Source organism: Haliotis asinina, chromosome 1 (genome assembly GCF_037392515.1).
Source record: "Haliotis asinina isolate JCU_RB_2024 chromosome 1, JCU_Hal_asi_v2, whole genome shotgun sequence".
Classification (NCBI taxonomy): domain Eukaryota; kingdom Metazoa; phylum Mollusca; class Gastropoda; order Lepetellida; family Haliotidae; genus Haliotis; species Haliotis asinina.
Window position 1 is genome coordinate 101,479,893 of NC_090280.1, and position 25,273 is coordinate 101,505,165.

A 25,273-nucleotide genomic window follows, 5' to 3' on the forward strand; every position below is an offset into this window, starting at 1 on the left:
TCGATTTATTAAAGGTTGTTTCTAATTTCAAATGGGGAGGGGATCAGACTACCCTCCTTGACTTATATAGATCACTGGTGCGATCTAAACTTGATTATGGTTCCATCGTATATGGTGGAGCATGTCAAAGCAACCTAAAACTACTTGATATCTATCCATCACCAAGGCCTAAGACTTTGTCTTGGTTCTTTTAGAACCTCTCCTATCGACAGTCTTTATGTCGAAGCTGATGAGCCTTCTCTCAACCAACGCCGTATAAAACTATCTTTACAATACATCACAAAATTAGCTTCTAATGAGTCAAATCCTGCATTTAATTGTGTCTTTAATCCTCTTTATGAGGCTTTGTATAACAAAAAGTCTTCCTTTGTTCCGCCTCTTGGGCTCAGAATTAAGCCATTTCTTGTTGCTTCTAGCATTGAGCTGGAAAATATAGCCCCTTCCTGTCTTCTTTCTTCTCCTCTAACGCCATATTAACAGCTCTTAAAAGTCACATGCAACGTAAAATACAACTTTGCAGATTCTGGTACCTTTCGGTATGCACTTACCTAAACAAATCATAAAAATGCCAATTCAACCTATAAAGTTGAAAAAAACGCGATGAAAAAAAAGCCCGCGAAATCGGAGTTCAAACGTTTCACTAAATTCCCCCCAGCGCTGGGGGGAAAACTGGTTTCAACAGCTGTGCTGCGCTGCGTCCATAACGCATGCGCAGTGAATAGGTTCGCGGAGCTTGAAACAGTATGCATGCCCAGCATCTGAGGTCGTGAGCAGTAGTCTAATCTCGGTTGTGTACACAAACAAGTAAATAATCTACTCGTTACGTAAAAAAACTTGTTGATTGTGGTAAGCAGTCTCTGTCACAGAGAAAGCTCAGTGTCTGGTTTATTCACACCTATATGTCTGCCTGCCTGTCTGCTAAAGACAACATGCAGTACACAGCTTCAATCATTGACCACGTGCAATTTGAACTTAACACCTATCAGACTATACGACATAAAGAAAATGAGTTGATTTATGACTCGTGCACCCGAGCCCCGTCTCTGCCACATTATGTAATTAGGCACGTGTGATACACATGACATGTTTTTATGTCTGTGGGTTGCAAGCAAACTACATTCACTTTTTTTCGGATGACTGGATCTGACGGAAACTGGTGCAAACTCTTGTCAGTTTCAAGTCCTGCTTTGCACTTGGACGAATGACAGATTCCAGCCACGCAGTAGTTTACCATCTTTACTGACATGATTTTTGATTGGATCGAGCGGAAATTCAGAGAACATGTATTTTCAAAATCCAGCATCTCTATATACATTCTTTCTGGATAACGACTTCTTTTAGTGTGTATGATTTTGTTTGACAACAGTATATGAATCCATACTGAAACGACGCATCAAGTACACAAAAAGAAGTTGTTATCCATAAAGAATCTTACTTTCATGTGACTGACCATACTTCTAAAATGCCCATCAAATAGATCACCTTTCTGTACACACAATGAACCCTCAGCATATCAGCAAATGAAACAGCCAATCAGGGGCCGTCGTTACACTTGAGTGCACATCCATCCGCTATGACTGGGTTCGGTCTCCCGAGGGCTTCGTTTCGGGGGAAGTAAGCCCAAGTACAAAATATTGCACTTTTGAATCGCGATTGTACGCTTATAATTTTGTTTATTTGTTTTTTAAAAGAAGCAATGTATATTATACGTCATGAATAAGTGATAAATGTGTTTTAATTATGTTTGATTTTTTGGTTGCATGTGACCTTTAAATATATGCAAAGACACCCTAAACGTAAACAATATATAATGTATTTAGACTCTCTTTCTTGCCTTCAGGCTATTAAATATATTTCTTGCAAACATCAACTTTTAATAGAAATTATTGAATTATATAATGATCTTGCCACTGGCCAATACGACATCGTTTTCTGTTGGTTACCCAGCCATGTAGAAATCTCTGGTAACACATTGGCTGACCTTGCTGCTAAAGCAGCACTCAACAAATCTGTGACACCACTTCTTATTCCTTACAGTGATTACAAAGTCACCATTAGATCTTATATCCTTGATGTGATGCAAAAGATGTGGACACCCAAGTAGGTATCAATAAACTACATGAAATAAAACCCTACATTGGTTATACCTACTTGGGTTGTCAGTCCAGATTTGAAGAGGTCGTCATGCGACGATGTCGTATTGACCATACAAGATATACCCATAACTACCTGTTAAAAGGTGAGGATCTTCCATTTTTATCCCTTGTGATGAGAGAGTCACGGTCAAGCATATCCTTCTTGACTGTGTTGAATTCTCCATCACAAGGGATAGATATTTCAATGTCAAAATCATCAAGGATCTTTTTACCACTGTTCCTTCTCATTTGGTTATTGGTTTTTTTTAAAGAAATGGATGTTTTGGTTGAATTGTGAGTAATATGTTTTGTAAATAGATGTATTTTAAATATTGGTAGCTTATATACCTGAGCATTGCACGTGCAGGAACGCCAAGATCGTGCATTTTAGATGAGCCAATCACATCACTTAGGAAAAGTTTCATATCACTGCAGATTCACTAACAGAAACTGGAGGGACCCCAGTAAGATTGTGGATTGTGGATAATTTAAGAATTTAAAAGATATAAATTGCCTTCACTCGGTGTTATTGAGGTATTAGTCACTTATTACCATAGTTTCCGAGTAGTATCGGCAAATACCAGGACAGGTTTGTCCGTGGGGCCCATCCGAGGCGAAGCCGATACAACTATGGTAATTACTCTTGCGTTACGTGTTTTTGTTTTCAGTACCACGTTAGGTAAAAGGCACTTTTTGTTTAATTTTGTAAACAGATGACGCTTACTAAATGAGGATGGGGGCTATTTTTATGGATGTACAACAGAAATAACCATCATCATTTCATCTGCCTAACTTTTAAAATCCAAATCAAATAAAGCTTACTAATGAATATTACGATCCCAGGAAAATGCAGCTACCAAAATATGTTTGATCATTATTAGCGTTACTCAGTTTCCATCCTCTATTCACCACGGACAATGTAGCACCATTGCTTTAGTAGGGAAGTATATATGCCTAGCGTTAACGACAAGACAAGACACATTTCTTGCACTGAGAAGATCACCCTGAAGACTGCGACCTGTATTCATTGCAATGTTGACTGGCCCTCAAGTCACAAAAGCTATGCTATGTATAAAGCCTTACTGTACAATGATCCGGTGGCCCCATTGCCGAATGAAGCCATTTATTCATTTAATGGAGTCACTTTTGATGTTCAATGATCAGTTGATATAAATGCCCCTGCCACTTAGAATTCTAGCCAAACGGAACCGGTTTCCAAGAATAGTCTGACTGCTAAGAATGACTGCTTAATCTTTGTATTGACGTTAAACATATAGACGCCTACTTTATGCTAGCGTACTAGCTTGAAATGTCTACATGCGAGAAAATGTAGAAAGATGTCAAGCAGAGGTGAAGAGAACACATCTCTGTATTGCTTTCACAGACTTGTGTAGGTGTGTAAATACGGATGAGAGACCCATTTGAAACACTGTACTCAACTAGTGTCTGTTCGGGAGGATGTGATCAGTCGCTGTATTTAATGTATATCTTGGTTACCCGTGTACTTAACAGCCGTGAACTGCATGCTGTTCATTATTTTCCAACACACGTGTGTTTGATTCTCCATGTATGTGAGTGAGTGAGTTAAATTTTACGCAATATCAAGGAGGGAGACAATTTCATCTTCCTGAATACGGACATCTCACAGTACAGCGTGTATAAACATGTAGATGGTTACCATGAAAAGATTGTTCCCCTCTTCAGTAAGAGCATTGGCGACTTCATGTGAGGGCATCGAGAGAGGGCAATGTTGTTTGTTTCGCATGTGTTCGATAGGCAGAGGTAAACCAGTTGACCAGTGGGTGCGGACAGTAGTCCCCTGCTGCAACGACCCCGGCACTGTGAGGAAGATCGTCATCGTCCTTGAGGCTGAAGGCTCCTATGGATAGTTAGCGGCCACTCGACTGAATGCGACAGACTCTTCGTCTCCTGCTCGCTTCAGTGGGATAACATTTAGAGACAGAATATACTTGAGAATTAGACATCCCAAACTATACATTTTTCAGTTTTTAAATTTTGAATCGAGAACTTTAGTAGTACAATGTTCGAAGTGTTGTTTGCAGTGGTTTGAAACAAGCGCCTCATATCTCAAGGAAGATGAGTTCTGAATGTTCACTTGTCGCTGAAAGGGTGGGATAAGCTGGTCAGGCTCACTGACGTAGTTGACACATGTCATCGCATTCCAGTTCTGTAGATCGATGTTCATGCTGTTGATCACTGGACGGTCTGGTCCAGACTGGATTATTTACAGACAGCCGCTAACTAGATGGGATTTTGCTGAGTTTGGCGTTAGAAGACAAACAACAAACAAACTAACATATATTCCCTTTAGGGCTCTACTATTACCATTTGGAAGCAAGCCAGTCAAGAAATGGAAGGATGTTCAACGCAACAGGCATAACTCACTAAAATGTTATATCGATGCTACTTGAGTCACACAGCCACAACTTTTCTAATGTCCTGAAATGCCTATATACTTAGCAGACTGGCCTACATTATATTATTGGGTACGTGTACACACGGTCGTTACATTCTGACATGCCAGCTTTACTTAATACGGACTGGATGCATGTATGGAGCGTTCACATATCCTCCAGTTCCTATATGACGTTGAAGTTAAACACATCGAAATTGCCCAAAGGACGTTTCAGGTTTCATTTCATGATACGCAGTTGAGGTTCAGCTATATATAGCTGTAGACTACAGCGAGTACGCCGGCACTCCCAGGGTCATTGCTAGTCACGTGGGGACGTGATGAATTTCATAATGGCGGCTGTAAACAAATCGTTTGGCGCAGCGGATTATGCTCTGTTTGTTACTTCTCTGGTTTTGTCAGCTGTTGTTGGGATATTTTATGCCTGCAAAGGGGGACGACAGAAAACTACGGGGGAATTCCTGATGGGAAACAGAGATCTTCAAATACTGCCGGTGTCGCTGTCAATTCTGGTGTCGTTCCTCTCAGCGATTACCATCCTCGGCACTGTTGCTGAGATGTACACTAATGGAACAGAGTACTTCCTGTACGTCTTTGGAATGATCTTTGGAATCATCCTGGCAACTATATTATACATCCCCCTGTTTTATCCCCACGGCTTTACAAGTTCCTTCGAGGTTTGTGATAAAATCAGCTTACATTATTTCTTTGACGGCTGAAGATCCCATGCATGTCGTAAGAGACAAATGGGATTTGGTCGTCAGGCTGGCTAACTTGCTTGACACTTGTCATCGTTGTGACGACCGATGCGTAAGGTGGTGATCACTGGATTTTCTGGTTCAGACTCGACAAGTACGGAACGCCAACATGTAGCTTGAATGTTGCTAAGTGCGGCGTTACACAACAAACACGCAAATAAAACAAGTGTTGCCGGTCGTATGGTATGTAAGTTGTTATTTTTAAGAAAGCATGCTGTTTTACGCTGAGAGGCAACTTTTCCTTTTTATTTTTGATTGCATTTTATCTTATTTTGTTTTGTTTTGTTTGATTACTCCCAGTGACGTGGATGAATGCGTGTAATCGTTTCCCGAGAGGCTTGCTCATAATATCCATCACTGGTTTGTCTGGCCCAGATCCTCTTTTTTTCAGGAATTGTATAGCGGCGTATGACGTTACACAACATATGCATTAACATTTCCTTGCTAGCGTTATACAATGTATTGGCTACTCGGCAAAACAATTTAAAGCTGTAATTCTACAGTGACGGATCACCTCACTTCCTAATTAAGATCTGATTTTCTTTGCAGTATTTGGAGAAACGGTTTAACTCAAGAGCAGCCAAACTAACCGGCACTGCTATAACTGTATTCCAACAGGTATGTCGTCTTTATAGTAAAAACCCATATATGAAGATCAAAAGTGATCTTACGTATCAGTCCATGCTTGACGGTCGATACGTTCGGTTGACAAACGCGTCAAAAAAGTAGATGGGCGTTCGTCGACCACCGGAGTGTCTGGTTCAAACTCGAGCTGCGTTAATCAACAAACAAACACTATAGTCAAGAATGCACGTTACGCTACCAGTTACGTTGTATACCCAATTGCTCCACATCCTGTTTGTGATAAACTCTGAGTGGCCTACCGGAGACTGCTGGCGATGGGGTAGTCTAGTGGTTAAAGCATTCACTCATCACACCGAAGATCCAGGATTGATTTCCTACATTGGTACAGTGTGTGAAGTTCGCTCCTGCAGTCCCCTGCTGCATTCCTAAACGCGTCGGAAAACCCAACTCACTCAAACATATTCACGCATGGACACATACATGTATATACACGTCGCTACTCATGTGCTATAAATCCTCAACTTTCCTGTGTTATATATACATTTTTTTCTACACATCATTTTGCTACCTTCCAGCCTCACGATCCTCATTTGGTTGACTTATTACCTTGGTAGTTGCAAAAAACCCACACCGCAAAATAAGCAATAAATGCATAATAAATTTCAGGAAACAAAATGTGCGAGTGAGTGAGAGGGGTATAAGTTTACGTCACATCCGCTATATATTTTATCCATATCGTGACGACACAAAAAATAAGAACTAAATGTTAGGTATAAAGTATACTAAGAATAAGTAAGAAAGACTGGCAACTTTATTACCCCAGAGGAGAAACAGCTACAAAGCCCTGCTTGATACAGACATAAAATGTATTCCTCCAACTCAGCGAATTAAAGACATTAATATGTTAGAGTAGTAAAATGAACAATAACATCGCAATGTCCGACGAATCCAAGTCAACTTCCCAACCAAACAGATGCCCCTGTATAACAAGACATATTCAATCTAGCCGTGAGTGTTAACAAGTGGCCTGGCATAATAATCATAAATCGTCAGCCCTATGCAAAACTACGACAGCAAACAAATAATGCCTATCAGGGATATAGGCCCTTCACATCCACCAGATAAGCGATATACAAAGCAAGCACTGGAGTCAAATTTCATAGGCACGGGGTTAAGCTCAACGGTAATACAAAACTGCATAAGACACTTTAGCTGACACATACATGTACATATACGTCCGCTTCGAAGACTCCGCACACACCTGTCCTAAGTGTCTTGCCACTGTAAACTGTAAGTGGTCAGACAGAAGACCCCAACTGGAAGAAATAAATTCTCTTGACATACGTCTTAACAGCAAATTCTTTTGACATATTTGTTAACAGCATATCTTGATCAACGGTATTAAATTGTAACTTACTCATACTTTGAAATAATTGGGGCAATCTGCCACTTTCATGTAATCATGTATGGCATCTGATAACGTATTCTCAACACCAGGTATGAACTCTGCTTTTTGACAAAAGATAAAGGATACTTTTATGCACCATAAATATCTCAACCATTGCATTCAGGAAAGAATCTCCATACGATCCTTCAATAATAAATGTCTTAGCAGGCTGGTTATCAGTCCCAAATACAAGGGATATGTTTGACCACACAGTATTCCATCCTTCTGAGGATTAAACCACAGATATTGTCTCTTTGATGGTAATGTGCATTTCACGTCTGCCAAGTCTGTCTTCCAATTCATATGAAACGTCACCTTCAATGCATGCAACCTGTAATCACAGTTCCAAGGGAACAATCATCCAAGAAAGAGAGCGCGCCTTTGAAAAAATTCATGAAATACAACCACCATGCAAAGTCAGCATGAAATTCCAATTTGTTGTTTGACGATTTAGATTTCAAGCTATTTTAGGTCCGATACACGCCTTAAAATGTGCGTCCTCCTTGCATCACCATTCTAGCCTAGCTTAAACTTCTCACAAGTATTTCTAACTGGTGCTTACTTGCTAGCTAGCACGCTCAGAAACTTGCTCTAACTGAACATGTACGGCTCGCAGCTTATTACTTGGCAATGATAAGATGCAGCTACATGCATTGATAACAAAAAAAAACTCTCTGTGTAGACCCTTCCACCTAGTACCAATTTATCCAGAACCCAAGTTCTAGAACACCTTCAGAAAGTTATCTGTGTATGCAATTGCAGTGTATTCATATTTAACCTTCATAATACGGCACACTGCCGCGCTTGGTTTCAGAAAGACATTGGGGCTGTTGGAAGCAGTTCAGTATCATACTTGTACCTTTCTTTTTGTATCATCAACTAAGGAATCCACTCCTAGATAATCCACTGTCTTCCGTGCTTTACCTATGACTTATTTACCCTATACCTTTATCTATTTTCTTACCTCCGGCCGTCGCTACTCCTTGTTGTGGTCGATGTCGATACGACCGCCATCTTGTTCCACGTGTACCGCTGCTGCACTGAACCAACCCGATGTGAATCTGACAATTTCTGTTCAAGAGCGCTTATTTCAGCCCGTAATTTGTTTCGTTTAGCCTTTAGTTCAAGTCTTATAAGCTCTGTTTCCAATACGTCACACACCTTTGCCAAATCCTCTGACATCGTGCTCGGCTCGAGACCGGTGACAGTCATTCTCACGAAAGGCGATGATGGATATGGCAAACTCAAAGATGGCGTTTTGGGAGATTGTTTGGCATGCGAGGTCCTGCTGCTTTTCTTTTGTGTTTAGAGTCGACCCTTTCTGTCATTGTCATAAAGAACATGATGAAAATATATACAAATCATGACCACTGTACTGCCATGATGGCGGGGGAGCTTACTTGTGTAACGTGCAATGAAAGGGAGATAGCTCCAGGTGGAAATATAAGGGAGGCAGTTATGCAAATATTTACTGCCTCACGTTAAAATATATTCTAAAAAATTAAAATAGCACATTCATTCTGTCAGATTAAAAAAAAGAACGTACAATTACAATACATGATCGATCACTGTTAAGCGCCATTGTCGCTGTTCGATCTTTCCTCTGGTGACACCGAGTGGTGAGCCTCTTGATGTCCTATGTATGATGGTTTCCATGATATTGTGAATGGATCACTAGCAAAGTCATATCCAAATTTTCACATATGTGGGTAATGTGGTTCACGAGATATGAGTCATCACAAAATATTGAGGTATAATGTTTGTAAAATAATTGCAGAAAATAAAAACGATTTGTCATTTGGTACCTCTATTATATAGAATATGTTCAGAATGGTATTGAATGTATTTCTATCATAATAAACAGCCAAAGAATTAGATTGATCTATTCAGATTTCGACAGGGGCTGTTCTTTAAAGACAACACTACTTTCGTCTTTCACAATCGTGTCCAGACTGTTTACAGTGTATTTGGAGTCTGACACGTGTGTGACAATTCAGTGTGTATCTTACACCCATGGCATCATGCATGAATAGTGAAAACATTAGAGTCAGTTACGTCCTCATGATGACGTCATCTGGAAGTGGGTGTGTATTCTTTCCAAAACAAGCAGTTGTAGTGAACAAGAAAGGGGAGTCATTTAACAGGCGATTGTAGTTTCAAAATTGCCTTTTTATGCACTTTAATATATAAGCTTGATTCTAGCTGACTTCTACACACCTCAAACACAGAAATTGTTTATTTCATATTTTGTTACCTGAAGTTTGTCATGCATTTATAGCAGAATTTGCGTTTAGGAGGGCACCAAGATAAAAAAAACTCCAACAAAATGGGGATGGTAAGGCTGGTACATAGCAAACGACTTTGCTTGAAGTTGACAGATGTTATGTAGAAAAATATAACAAACACCAGCGGCATTTATAACATAGTCGTGGTGAAGCTCACTACTTTTTGACATCCCCTCCCAACCCACTTATTGTTATATCAACTACATATATAAATGTTCATCTAACTTAAGTAACATATCTGCACTCTTGGACCTCAGTGTAGTGATATTTCAGTTACACTGTGTACATCAAAGAGCGTATTACTTTCCAAGGTTCACGTTCAAGCTTGTGCCTCATTAACCTTGCTTGGACATTATATGGCTATGAATTAAGGCAAACGGTCTCTCAATTAATATTCCGTATATCCGTGCAGTGTTTTGTGCTTTCTGTAGATGGATGTTACTTTTGGGGTTTTGGGTATTTTTTACGAATGTTATTTATTAGTTTCAAAATGTATAAGAAACATTTTGTATGTTTGAAATTAGTTGAAGTCAGCTAGAATCAGACTTAACCACTTAGATAAGCACGTAACCACAATGCCCAAACTTCCGTTACTGTTTTCCCTTATTCATGCGTGAAGCCAAAAGTTCAGACTAAATACACACTATGGTCACACAAGTGTTGGCTCTCAATGTATTGTACATCTGAACACAATGTCTTTTGAAAGATTAGAATAGTGGTGCCATTAAAACAATCCCCATCTAGATATGGACCATGCACTTTGTCCGGTTTAGTAAAGTCATATTTGACTGACGCGCAATTTAGAACCAGAACTGGTTCTCCAATATACACCTGTCACCGGACATCTAGTACCGGAAGTAAGCTGGGCCCCTTCGCATATCGCAAGTTGCGCGCGCAAAGGGAGCTTAGCGCTTCTGGAGACTCTCAGGCCCTATTGCCGAGTGCGGCATGAGTAAACCATAGAAAAATGTAATGGGTCACGAGCAGTCTGTAGCACCAATCACGAGGATTAGCGCGTCACCACTATTCTTACCATGCGAGGTGTGGAGAATAATGGATAATATGGCCCAAACGTCCTTAGAAACGTTAAATTTTGGTGAAAAAACTGTTCTTTGTTCTTCCCATTCCAGATAATCTACATGGGGATTGCCTCGTATGCTCCTTCTACGGCTCTTGAAGCAGGTGACTGACTGCATGTATTCCTGTCAAATTGTCTCTAGTATGCTGTTACGATCAATCAATAGTTCCCCATTTGTCTAAAATACAGAATAATGCGTAGCTGGGGTTCTTTTATGTACGAAGAACACACGTACGAAGAACACAGAGGGAGGTGTTACAATACTGACAATGTCAATATCGTGCACAACATCTATTACAGAGAGGCGAGGTAGTAGAGTAAGCCGTTCACGTCCTTACGCCATGTAGAACGTCAGTACTGCCAAACAACGAAGCGCAAATGATACATTTGGTCTCACCTTAGGCAAATTGCCTCTTTTCACCCAGCAGAAAATGGGATATTCCGATGGGATAAGCCGTATGAATATCAACCCTCATCTGGGCTCAGCATACTGCCCTAGTCGTTACTGCTGAACCTAAGAACCGATTTTGTGGCGTGGTGGCTAGAGCGAACGCTTTAACCATTACGATACCCTACCGCCCCTGAACCCCAGCCTCTGTCAACACTAAGCTGGGCCTGTTTGGCGGTGACGTGGAAGCACAATGGCCGGTGGCGTGGTAGCGTTTCTATGAACATTAAAATGCCTCGTTTTGTGCCTTACCTGTTCGAAGCATACGCACAACACACACACGTTGATTTTCAACAAGTGTGTTCCGTCAACATTAATTACGAAAATATAAAGTGATTATACGAGCACTTGAGCTTAATGGTCGCAGTACGCTGTGCTGATTCAGATTCTACCTACGAAACATGGGAAACATGTCACATTCCAAATTGTGCATGGTTTATGAAAATGCACATTCAGTCGTTAATACTGACCTTAAAGTTAAGTAAATGTGTTCATGAATTAGATGCATTGAAAGATGCATTAAATGACTTCAGAATATGTTGTTTTATTCAAGAATGTTTACATGATTAGGTTCTTTAGAGGCACATAGAAGTTGGTATTCAAGTATAAGACAACATGTCATGGATGGCAACTTCTTCTTTGTTATATACACAATGTATCTGGGCTATTTTCACTATTTTAGGCTCCTCATCCACCCGACGAATGGGCAAGGAATAGCCCAGAAACGGCGTGTAAACAATAAAGAATAAGTTGACATCCACAACAGTTTGTCTTATTCTATACACCTGGAAATTAATCAAGCAACACCCCAATTTTTTCTATTGGAGCAACTTTGAAGTGTTCTGACAATCAAAATATGCCGGGTTGATATAGTTTGACACTTTTTTATTCAACAGACGATCTCTGACAAACAACTTAAAGGGAAAAAGTATCAAGACTTTGCTTTATTGCAACGAAATCCAAATTCTTAAAACTGTCTTAAATTCATGAAAAAATGGACACAATTTACTATTCATCCACAGACGTTGTTGTCAGGTGTATTAACACAAATGTCACATGGAAAGAAAGAACAGTCATCTGAGAGTCTGCACACCGACTTTCATCAATATCTAGTGTGTCCTCCCTGCGCACGCACCACCGATTCCAGACGCCTCCTCATTCCTTGGATGAGTCTCCGGATCTGATTCTGGGGGATCCTGTTCCACTCCTCATGCAGGGCAGCCGTCAATTCGTTGAGATTATGGACTGGTGGGTCTCTCTGCCTCACACGACGGCCAATAAAGTCCCACAAATGTTCAATGGGGTTGAGGTCAGGGCTCATGGCAGGCCATGGAATTCTGTCAATTGCATTTTGCCGCAAAAAATCATTTACAGCATGCGCCCTGTGAGGTCTAGCATTGTCGTCCATAAATATGGGTCTCGTTGCCAGAGGATGGTTCTCAAAATGAGGTACCACAGCCCTGTCAAGAACCTCCTGTTGGTAACGAACACCGTTAAGGTTGCCACGGATGGTAATGATATCCAACTTGCAGTTCATGGAAATGCACCCCATACCATAACGGAACCTCCCCCAAAGGCCACAGTCTCCTGGATGTTCCGTGGAGCCATTGCTGTGTTCCTCTGCCTCCAGACCCGAGTACGACCGTCCACCATGTGCAGCAAGAACCGGCTCTCATCTGAGAAATGGACCTTCCTCCAAGAGGCAATGTTCCAGTGCAAACGGTCATTACACCAGGCCAGTCGGGCTGCCTTATGGGCTGGAGACAGTCTGGGTCGCTTGATTGGCCTCCTTGCCCGGTATCCTGCAGCTTTCAGACGATTCCGAACAGTCCTGTTCGAGATGGGTCTCCCTGGAAGCCACTCCTGTCTCAACCGAGAGCTCGAGTCGAAGGACCTGCGCCGTACAAGTCTCAGTAAAGCTCTGTCCTCCCGGACTGTGGTCTTCCTGGGTCTTCCTGGTCTAGGCAGGTCTTTAACTTCATTAGTGGCCCGGTATTTTTTCAAAAGTTTTGAAATTATGGAATGATGTCGTCCGATTTGAGTCCCGATTTGTCTTAGAGACATACCAGCATTCCTCATGCCGATTATTTGCCAACGAGTGGCCTCTGATAATTTCCTACGTGCCATGACATTGAAATGAATGAAAAACCGAATGCAATCGACAACCTGCGCTTGTAAACACCCCAGGGAAAAAGTGCATTTTTCGAAAGTTGAGGTTAAAGCAATGCACGTGCGCTGTGCAAGCTTCACGCGCGTCATATCAACCCATGAAAAGCTCATGCTGTATGTCAATACATCAAAATTGAATAATCAATCATCAAAATTACTTCGTTAAACTTTGTTAAGTTTTTATGTGTCTTTGAATTTGGTGTTGCTTAATTAATTTCCATATGTATAGTTTAAATGAGTCACACTTATTTTTTTCGTTACTGTTCACGAGACTTTCACGTTACAGTGACCGCGCGCTGGGTTAGCCTAGTAATGAATGGCTATTCGATAATGGCGTCACCGCAATGACACAATAAGACCCAGGTTCGATTCCTCACATGGGTAAGATGTGTGTGGCCAGCACATTCCTGCTGTCCCCTGTCGTGATATTGCTTGATTATTGCCCAAACCGACTTAAAACTACACTCACTCACTCACTCGCTCATATTGCAGTAACGGGATTCCCAGTCTGGGCAGCCATCGTCACCGTGGGCGTTGTCTCTTGTTTCTATACGGTCCTGGTACGTACTCCAAACATTGCCTGTCTGATCAACCCTGTAATGAGTTAAAACTTTGAAGTCTCGCCATTTATCACTAAATCGCGAAGGCCTTTAGACGGCATCTTGCTGTTGCATGTTAATTACTTCAGTGAGACTTGTAGATACTGTACAGTATAAGAAGCTATTTCTAAATTTTAATTGATTAAAGCTGACATTTTTTAAAAATAATTAGTGATGTAGCTGTTCGCTTACATGAAAAACAATGGTGTTCATAACGTTCCTTCTCCGTGATCTCCAATAGAAGTTTTTTCATGCCTTTTATGAATATTGTTCAGAATTCTCATGACCTAAATAACAGTGTTTGCCAAACAACAACGTGATTAAGGACATTACGTTCTAGGGAGGACTGAAGGCCGTGGTGTGGACGGACCTATTCCAGACGCTTGTTATCCTGGCGGGTCTGCTCGCTGTTGCGATTCAGGTAAGGAGAAATCATATGTTTCACACACAAAATTCGTAAACAAAAAGCTATTCCATACTTTTTGCAAGATCATCCACTCGGGAGGGGCACATTCTCTTTCATTCTTTCTTTCTCTCTCTCTCGAGTTTTAGAAACAACACAAATATTGCTTTGATAGTCATTTGCCTACGGTTATAGCGAAGTTAAAATAAACTAACTCTAGTTCGTAAAATTCATTTCGAATAAATTATACAGGTTACATGAAAATAATTCGTCACATCTGTCAGTTCGTTATAAACATATTTTAGCGTGTCGTACAAAATGTGAACAGGATTCTCTGAAAAGTTCTCCGTGGTTGAACTGATCTTCAGTAACCCATGCTTGTCGTAAGAGCCGACTTACTTGATCGGTTTGTCAGCCTCACTGACTTGGGTGACACGTGTTGTCATATCCCAGTTACGTAGATCCATTCTCATGCTGTTGATTACTGGATTGTAAAACTAACCCCACTCATTAACTCTTCTGATGAATGTCTGATTTCTGCCAAACAGGGCACAATGTTAACGGGCAGCGTCGGTGACGTTTGGCGGATCAACTACGAATGGGGAAGAATAAACTTCTTTGAGTAAGTGAAAATAAACAGTTCTGACATTGCCCGTCTGGTGAGCTCATTGTGCGATTGTTTTAAGAAATGTCTTGGAGGTCACTTAATGTGTCACTTAATAGCCACTTTGTCCGCCTTCACGATTGCTACTGCCGTGATCTTCACCTGCTCCAGATCTCTCAATGCGGAAGGTACTTTCTCCATCTTCACTTTCAAAAGCCTTCAAAGTTGTAATTGTCTTGTTACTGTCTTAGCTTTCATTTACACCAGTGAACTTGGAAGCCACGGTGGCTGAGCAGGTTAGGGGGCTGACTTTGTGTGGTGCCTGGCTCTGAGGGCGCGGGTTCGAATCCCGGATGGGATGCGACCCAACAAAAGTACTAGAATGTGTACTATACTGAGAATGTGTAATACCAAATATAGCATATGTTGCTGGTTACAGGTGTTCTATCGAAATACAATTGTATTCTTGGCTGTGAGGCCGAAGTACTGAATAGATATATATCTTTACCTCTAAAGCTGCCCCATACTTTTTTTCTACAAAACATGTTTTGTCATATACAACAGAATCACTGCACTTGTCATAACAAAAGCACTAAATCCCATAGGTGTGTCTGGATTTCTGCCCCATCTCCTGATTGTTCAGGTGTTTTACACGAGTGATCGGTACTACCGGAGCAGGATCTGCTTACTTTTTTCAAGAATATATGGAATCATTATCACTTTATGTGGTCCACTCGTACATTTATCATCGCTGTGCTGTTTTTAACGTCTAAAGGAGACTGTTTCGACAGATGATTATTTGATGTGTATTAAATCTGGTTTTAACGCTTTAGTTTCGACCCGTCACCAACAACGCGCCACACGTTTTGGTCTCTAGTTGTTGGTGGAACCATAGCTTGGACTGGAACCTATGGGGTCAACCAGGCAAGCATACAACGCTTTTGTGCTGTACCGACACTAAAGAAAGCCAGGATGTAAGTACAGCTATGGTGAGCAGTTAAGATCCAATGTACCAAGTAAATCTCAATTCTTCTAGTTTAATATACCCTCATCGTATCGAAATTTCCAAAACTTGTTGATCATACCAGGTGGGACTATATCCTCAGAACAAGTGTGTTTGACGTATAAAGTCATTTATTTTAAATGTTAACGATATCATTGATGTTTGTCATTGAGCCCTGGTAGAGATGGGCGGTGCTCATCATTTCGACGACCCCATTTGTCTGAGACAGGGTTAACTCTGTCCAGCTGATGTAATATGATCATTGTGTGAGGCAACAAGTACAAAAAACACCTACTGTGGCTGGAACATGAGCGTAAAACCACACTCACTCAATCACTCTCTCAGTAAAGGCCAAAGACCACTCCGCTACTCTGGTGTACCGTTAGGTTTCATGCAACAAGACTAAATCGTATTTTCGGTGTCTATACAAGTGTGATTTAGTGAGTATGACTTTACGCTTTTCGCAATATTCCAGAAATATCACTGCGGGGGACACCAGAGAAGGGCTTCACACAGTGTACCCGGGCCATGGGAGTGACGAGCGATTGCTTTAGACACTAGGCTACCCCATCACATGTGTCGACACATGGCAACATGCGTGCTAATTTACTTTAATTTAGCTTTAACGACACACTCCTCCGTTTACGTGAAACAATGAAATGTCGCAAAATGAGTTATAGTTAACGATTCAAATTTACAACTAACAAGACCGGTACGAATATGAGACTACTGCAAGCTTTTCCGTTGAAAGCTCCTCCGACATATTTAAGTGCAGATTTGACGTGAATGTGCGTACCGTGAAACGTACTGTATCCTGTATTGTTCTCACCCTTTATTCAGATCAAACCCCCTGGCGATGCGGATAATTAAGACTGGTGTTCTGCAACACGTGCTTGTCGAAAGAGATAAGGATCAGGTGACGAGGTTCGCTGACTTGGTTGACACGTGTCATCGTATCCCAGTTACTTTGACGGGTTGAGTAGTCTAGTGCTTAAAACGTTCGCACGTCACGCTGAAGACCTGGGTTCGATTCCCTACATCTGCACAATGTGAAGCCGATTCCCGGTGTCCCCCAGACAAATTAATCACTTCAGTTCACTGCTGATGAACACTGTAACGGTGCTGGTGATGATGACCATTCTCTGCCTGGCTGGAATCACAATCTTTGCCTACTACGCCATCAGGGGCTGTGACCCCTTGTCAGCCAAATACATCGGAAACTCCAACCAGGTACGTGGTGGGTAAAGGTTCGATTCCGAATTGGTACAAAGCGTGACGTCAGCACCTATTTTCGTAACGTTACAAACCAGGGTTAGAATTGATGTTCAGAAACACATGCTTGTCCAAGGAGGCGACCAACGAGATCTCGGTTGACTGATGCCATGGTATCCCAGTTGCATAGATCAGTGCTCATGCTGTTAATCACTGGGTCGTCTGTCCAAGACTCAGTGTTTGCATACCACTGTGTAAATCTACGTAAGCAGTCACATCACGTGAGAAGAGATCATGAAATTTTCAATGCTCTAACACCCGGTTAAAGAGAACTAGGAATTTGATATCAATTACATTTGTTTTTAAATGACTACGCAGATCTATTTATCTTATAACCACTCAATGATCACGCACCTGGGTGTTGTGTTAAAACATTCAGACGCCCTCTGTTACAAGATCACATGTTTGTCACGTGACCGGTCTTTTTCATGGCTGAATGAAAGATTTATCGATCAATAGTCTACTTGAAAACTGTAGTCATGTAAAGTGCCCTTTAGACCTATATCTCAGGTATTTATACTGTATTGCATTTGTCAATATATTGGTCAACTAGCAACTCGCGAAAATAAGAAGGCGCGAAAAGGTTTATTGAGTCACTCGCGAAAATTTAAAGGCGCGGAAATAAGAATAAGTTTACAGTATCACTAAGTGCGGAATAAAACAACAACAAAATAACTTTCTAGTATGCATACCCCATAGCTGTCCCAGTTTGTAATGTATTTTGACAGCAAACGTTTTTGAGACAATTCCTATGTTTGAACTCGTTAAGCATATCGTGCTTGTAGTTTACTGCACAACTAAGAAAGGTGAAACCAAGTTCTTCCTTTCATTACGGAATTTTATGACTTAAAGATAAAAAAATATGCCAAGACTGAATGATACTGACCGAAATATCGCAGGAAGTGGGAGCAGGGAGTCCCTGTCTGCCGTTGCAAGACACTTCAACGTCTACCACAGCAACAGCTCTCGGTTATGGCATCGACATATCCGCCCCAGCTCGACCCAAGATCGTCCCACATATGGAAGACCAAGAGTGACCACTCTTGCTCAGAACAGATTATCCGGGTGTTTCACCTTATCGTGTTTCACCATATCATCCAAATCGCTGCAGTAACGGACACTGCAGGACAGGTGCTTGGTTTTCGAAGAATTTCCAACCAAGACATCAGAAATCGCTTGAGAGAAATGAGAAATCGAGCATATGGACCAAATGTTAGACCTCTCCTAACACAACTACACCGACAACATGTTCAATGGTGCAATAGGGTACAGACACGGGGCCTAAGAATGTATCATCGCATTTGATTAAAGCTTAATCAGCTTATATACATTTTCTTTATTTATTTAAGAGTTCATTTTGCCAGTCCTTTTTTGCGACATCTCCTCACAATTCCACACAATTTCATTGTTTCCAGCTTTTACCGTACTTCGTGATGGAGGTGTTGGACTACCCCGGGGTGCCCGGATTGTTCATCGCCTGTCTGTTCAGCGGGACGCTAAGGTTTGTAGCACTGTGTACAATATAGTCTCAAAATCCAATATATTAGCACTTAATGTCAAATAGAAAGTGCCCAAATGTAAGATATGTTATTTTTAGAAGTACACTCTCTCAGTAAAGTAAAAATTCTTGTACTTTTCAAAAGTACAGATTCTAGTAAATATCGGTTTGCCAGTATAATCAATTAATCAATTTTGAGGTTTAACGTCCCCAACGGGCACCAGTACACTTATCGTTTGCTTATTTTATTCTTGTAGCACCCTGTCTCTATGAACCTCTTGTATTATTCTTGTGGCACCGTCTGCTGACGTCTTTGTGAACCTCTTGTTTTATTGTTGTAGCGCCATCTCCTCGTGTCTCTATGAACCTCTTGTATTATTCTTTTGGCATCGTCTCCTGACGTCTATGTGATCCTCTTGTTTTATTCTTGTAGCACCATCTCCTCGTGTCTGTATGAAGATCTTGTTTCATTGTTGTAGCACCGTCTCCTCGTGTCTCAGCGCCGTGACGGCGGTAGTCTGGGAGGACATGTTGAAACCATTCTTGGGAGATCGCCTTTCTGAAGGACACCAGGCAATAGTGGCTAAAATCTTAGGTGTTTTTTCTTGATTTCTAATTCCAGCCTCAGTTCAAGGTTTAACTATCTACATGATCTTAATGTAATAGGCTTCCGGGGCTATTTTACATAAGGATACTATTTTCATGATTAACACCGTTCATTCTCCATGGACAGAGGCGGTAGGATAGCCTTGTGGTTAAAGCGTTGGATCGTCATGGTGAGGACCCATGATTGATCCTCACACGGTCATAATGCTGAAGCCCAGTTTTGGTGTAGCCCGCCTTGATATTGCTGGAATATTGCTAAAAGTGGCTTTAAACAATATTCACTCACTCTCAGAACAGAAAATCCATATCTGCAAATCACTCATTGTTTTTTCTCCAATAACACACATCTGCGAAGTGTATAAATGACGTTAGACTGAGAATGTGTCGGGTCACAGGCAGGATTTAATGTCTTAATAACTGAAAGAGGATATGCATCGCTTGAGTCTTTGAATGCTGTACGTGCGTGCAACTCCAGGGTGATGAAACAATGTGTCCATCCTGCAACCAAGATGTGCAATCGATGTACATCTTGCATATATGTTGGCCTTCATTTGAGTAGATTTTGTAGTTATATTAGCTACCGGTTGGTCATGAGTACCGCTAGATTGTGCTGTGTGATATGATTGTCACGTGAACTGGCGAAACTTGTGTATCTGGCTCCAGTATGGATTTCTGCCATTGTTGGTCGAGATTATAATCGAATGAACACACATGCACATACCGTCTCAGCAGCCCGAATTGTAAAGTAAATAGTAAATTATTTATCGGTTGTATAAAGTATATACCTGACAGACTGCCGTTATTGTTTTTTCAGTACTGATATTTGGCTCTGCCGGGACAGCTATGGCTTTTATGGCTAAAAATCTGGGAGGAACAGTGCTTCAGGTTGGTTGAATACCGGCACCTTGGGATCAGTGAGCTACATTGAGGTTCCATATAGTGATCCCCCGTTAATGCGGAGACCTGTCTTTTCTGGACAGATACTGCTGGAAACATACACTCGTATATTCCGGTTAATACGTAGGTGGATGCACGTGAAGCTAGTCCAGTATTTACACACAAACACACACACAAGCACACGCACAAGCTTTCTCTCACAGTCACACATTAAAATGTTTGCTCGACAGGCTGAAGGCAAGGTTCGATCCCCAACATTGGTTTAGTGTATATTGCTAAAAGCGGCGTAAAACCCAACTTACCCACACACACACACGTGTACATATACGTCGCTACAATGAACTCAAGATCATAATTCTCCACATTTCTCTGTTATATACAGGCAGCCCTGAGTTTTGCTGGAGCAGCGACAGGTCCCCTGATGGGGATGTTTGCCCTCGGCGCCTTCTTCCCTTGGGCCAACTGGATTGTGAGTCTCTGAAGCAATATAATCACTGCAGACAAGTAACTCATACTAGAATTTTGAATTAAGCTTGACGATACGTGTCACTGATAGCCTACTTGACCCGCGAATATCCCGGTTAGATCTGGTCGATATAACCCACACTTGTCATAAGTGGTCGTTGTGTTTGTCGTAAGAGCCGGATATATGGCAGTTGACAACGCCGGGGTCGGATTTCATACATGGCCTAACGGGATCTGGTGGTCAGACTCACTCACTTGGATGGTGCATATCAGAGTATCCTATTTGTGAAGGTGTATGTCAATCACACAAATGAAAGTCAAATGCAGGCTACCTTCCTTCCTCAACTACTAAACATCAAAGGTATGATATGAACAAAACGAATGAGAAGTGCTTTCGGTAGCCCAGAATATAAATTATTTACCCTTGAGGCGGTGACATTAGTGGAAGTAGTAGTTGTTAGCCATAACAGTAGTTGTAGAAGTCATAGTAGTAGCTGTAGAAGTAGTAGCAACAGTAGTAGTAGTAACTGTGGTCATTGCAACAACAGTAGTAGTGGTGGTGGTGGTGGTTTAAGAGTTCGCTAGTCACGCTGAAGTCCCGGCTTCGATTCCCCACATGGGTACAACGTGTGAAGGCCATTTCTGGAGTGCCCTGCTGTAACTTTATGTATGAAATATTCCTGAAAGCAGTGTAAAATTACTCTCACTCACTTAATTATGCCACACCACGAATATTTGATGTCAGTCCTTGCTTTTGTTAAACCAACATTGATCTTATGTTTCAGGGAGCCGTCGTCGGTGGTGTTTGTGGCCTGGCGTTTCCATTGTGGTTAGGAATTGGGGCATACACCGTGGTCGGTAGTCCGCCCGTCCTAGCCTACCCCAACAGCAACTGCACCGTCAGCAACATCACAACAATCACTCCACCCTCGTCCACTGTAGTTACAGCCTTAATGACAGATGTCACCACCCCCGTGAGGGACGGCCCAACGTGAGTCTGACCGCGACTGTGTTGTCAGCACGTGCATGCATTGTTACATTGTTTACGTGACATTTCATTGGCAAACCATTCGTTGTTTGATTTATGCTTCAGTATACCTAATAACAGAGGCCACACCCTCGAACAGAATACTGTTCCCGATTGGCGGAAAAAAGAACGGGTGGAGCTTGCGTTTTATTATTGATGCCTCTGTTTCCGCGTTGATTAAGTGAGCGAGTGATGTACTCACCACCATCTTGGCGACGTAAAACGGGATGAATGAGTACAGTGTTACGCCGTCTGTAGTAACACGACGGAGGAAGACAACAGAAATAGTCTTCAGAAATTTATCCTTTGATTAAGCTCTGGCATTCGGCGCTAGGATTTCTGTTCCAGGAGCGGCCTGACTGTGCTGTACTCCATCTCGTACCTGTGGTATACACCTATTGGTACAGCAACTGTCATCATAGTTGGGCTGTTTGTCAGCGTTCTTACAGGTGGGTACCTCACACTGTCCACTTGAAGAGGAGGTTCCTGGAAGTTTGAGAATGAACAAACGAGCCTAACCAGTATGATATGATTTTACAGTATTGCGAGCACTTATAGTAGCAGTAGCAAAGCAGCAGCAGTAGTAGTAGTAGTAGAAGTAGCAGCAGCAGTAGTAGTAGCAGCAGCTGTAGTTGTACGTAGTAGTTGTACTAGCAGCAGCAGTAGCAGCAGCAGCAGCAGCAGCAGTAGTAGTGGTAGTAGTTTCGTTTGTGGTTTAAGGTCGCACTCAGCAATACTAAAGACTGTCTTGGATATACTCGGTTGTATACAGACAGTTGCCATATAGCTGGAAGATTGCTGATTACGGCGTAAAACTAAACTCACTTACTTATGGTGGCTGATTTGGGCCATCGCTTTCTCGCCTTAAATTTTTGGAGGCGAGAAAGCGATACCGCGAGACGAGAAAGCGATAGCTCAAGACGAGAAAGCGATAACGCGAGACGAGAAAGCGATATCGCGAGACGAGAAAGCGATATCACAAGACGAGAAAGCGATAACGCGAGACGCGCCCAAATCAGCCACCATACTTACTCACTATTATTCACAAGTATCCCGGGCTACTTCATTCAACACAGTTTTTCAGCCAATACTATTCGAGTACAAACTCCCATAATTCACAAGGTACTTTCTCCTTTTCACCGGAAACAGGCATGAATCGCATCGGTGACGTGGACACCAAGTACATGCTGCCTTTCTTCGACCGTCTGATTTGCTGTCTCCCTGCATCGATCAGTCGAGTTCTCCGGTGTAATCAGGAGTTTGACAGTCCAGAGGTACGTCTTTAATACTGTTGCTGTGGAAACCGTTGTTCTTGACATAGGACAGAATCTCCACCCTTTCAAACATATATTCTATGTACGTATTCCCATCTCTGAATGGTGTAATCCATTTATTCCATCAGACGTTATGGTGGTATAGATATTTCATAATAGTATGAGGATATAATACCCAGATTAATCGAACATGGGCACGTGCTGGCTTCTCTAAGGATCGATACTTTTAGTTTGACCTCTCTTAACCTTTTTCAGATTAAAACGCAGAATTGTATTGCTGTTGAAAAGGCCTACCTTATCCAATATTTCTTAATATATCTATTTGATACAAATGTTAGTGATGTCGTGGTGATCCGTGAAGAACTAGGTTAGATCTTGTCTTCAGTAACCCATGCTTGCCATAAGAGGCGATTAACGGAATTGACACATGTCATCGTATCCTAACTGCATAGGTCGATGTTCATGATGATGATCACTAGATTGTCTGGTCCAGACTCGATTATCTACAAACCTCCGCTATGTAGCTGGATTATTGCTGAGTGCGGCGTAAAATAAACTCACTCACTCATTCATAATACAGTGAACTTTTGACAAGTGCAAAGTGTCACATGCGACATTACGTCCCATCAACCGTTCGTTATCGCTCATTCACGTCCTCCAATTGTTAATGAAGGCCACAAAGGCTTATGGTCCAGTCAGGGTCTAGAATCAACATACACTGGCGTCACCTAAACATGTTTGGTTTCTCAAGGAAACCTGAACAGTTCTGATCAAATCTGGTTACAAGAGTTCATGTTCATATATGGCGGCGACATGGTACGAAACCCAGCTCTAAACGTGCTCAAGACTGTACCACTAAACTTCAGGAAACTCCGGCTAGATTCAAACTGAGTGCAAACAGATTTTGGCAAAAAGGATTTTGACAGGTCACACATTTACGGTCATGGGACTGCAGAAGGTAACAGCGACAATTATATACATCAAGGTATTTCTAATTTTATTTGTTTACGCAGTTCTTTTGTTAACATTCTCTCCTTACGTTTGCATCGGCAGGTACTGTGTGCTCAAGAGAAAGAATTACAGTCAGCAGAACAAAGGATTCAACACAAGGTGGCTGACCACAAATCTCTTGATACCAAACTTTGATTGTTCAATGTATATATATGCTTTATTTGCACTTTCGAGGCCACGGGCCTATAGTACATTGAATATACTGACTTTTTAGGTAGTAGAGAGGACATTTCTCCTGTGTTGAAAGGCATGATGCAGAAACATTGACAACGTTTCCACATGTTCCTTACTAGAATAGGTTAATAGAGATATACATTTATTAATATTGTGATGTACAAATTAATATTTCTTAATATACGTATTTCCCAAAGTGTGGTAGGCTGAACAGACACAAAGGAAATGATATTCATCTAATCACACATTTTACATATTCTATCGTCTCTTTTTATTCCAACGTCTAACCGTTTCTATGAACAAATCATGGGAGGAGCAACGGAATTTTGTAAGCGTAAGGTGTCAATGTATATAGATTGCTTAAACATTCTGTAACAAAAACATTTATTTGACACAGATAATTCATCACGCCAAATCTGGAGATATATATGTTGTAACCCTTTTTTAAAGGATATGAGAAAATTTGGATGCGAGTCTATGCTCTGTTCAAGCCATATATTCCCGAAAACAGTAGAAAATTAAAATGTTTAACATCTGTGACACAATTATGTTTTCCATTTCTGTCGTACAATATTACCACGTTGTAACATTTTTGGGTAATCTGTAAGATGGCATATGTAAGATTTTTAACCAGTATTTAACTACTTTAATTTTTGATTCAACATGTAATGGAAATCTTCCACATTCACCGTAGAGCATGATGTTCGAAGTAGTAACTTTCACACCGAGGAATCTTTCAAGTTCATACAGATGTACTCTTTCTAACGCATCAAATGTTTGGAGTCCCCAAACTTCAGAACCGTATAAAAGTATGGGACTAATCTTAGCATGGAATATTTTTTTAAAATTATTTGTGTGGCAAGTCTCTTAAAATATGAATGTATCTAATTATACCAAGTAATACTTTCTTTGCTTGCAGCGATGCATTTCTGACATGTAAGGACCACGATAGGTGGTTTGAAAAATAATCTCCTTGGTATTTATAAGACGTAGCTGTTTCTAGTATTTCACCTTCATAATACCATTTCTCTTTTGCAGCAAGCGTACATCCGTTGTTAAAAACGACTATTTTAGTTTTGTCTCTATTTACGGTTAGTTTCC

At 41.3% G+C, this 25,273-nt stretch overlaps 1 protein-coding gene across 1 annotated transcript; it reads left to right on the forward strand.

The window, feature by feature from the left end:
- Positions 1-4,863: 4,863 nt before the first annotated feature.
- LOC137256970 (sodium-coupled monocarboxylate transporter 1-like) lies at positions 4,864-24,710 on the forward strand. Its single transcript, XM_067794582.1, has 16 exons — positions 4,864-5,246; positions 5,877-5,945; positions 10,775-10,826; positions 13,832-13,899; positions 14,279-14,359; positions 14,890-14,963; positions 15,779-15,919; positions 17,043-17,178; positions 18,636-18,721; positions 19,198-19,313; positions 20,139-20,209; positions 20,604-20,690; positions 21,472-21,677; positions 22,062-22,162; positions 22,863-22,987; positions 24,041-24,710. Exons 1-16 carry the CDS (start codon positions 4,890-4,892, stop codon positions 24,131-24,133), a joined length of 1,863 nt encoding a protein of 620 aa, XP_067650683.1. The 5' UTR covers positions 4,864-4,889; the 3' UTR covers positions 24,134-24,710.
- Positions 24,711-25,273: the final 563 nt, after the last annotated feature.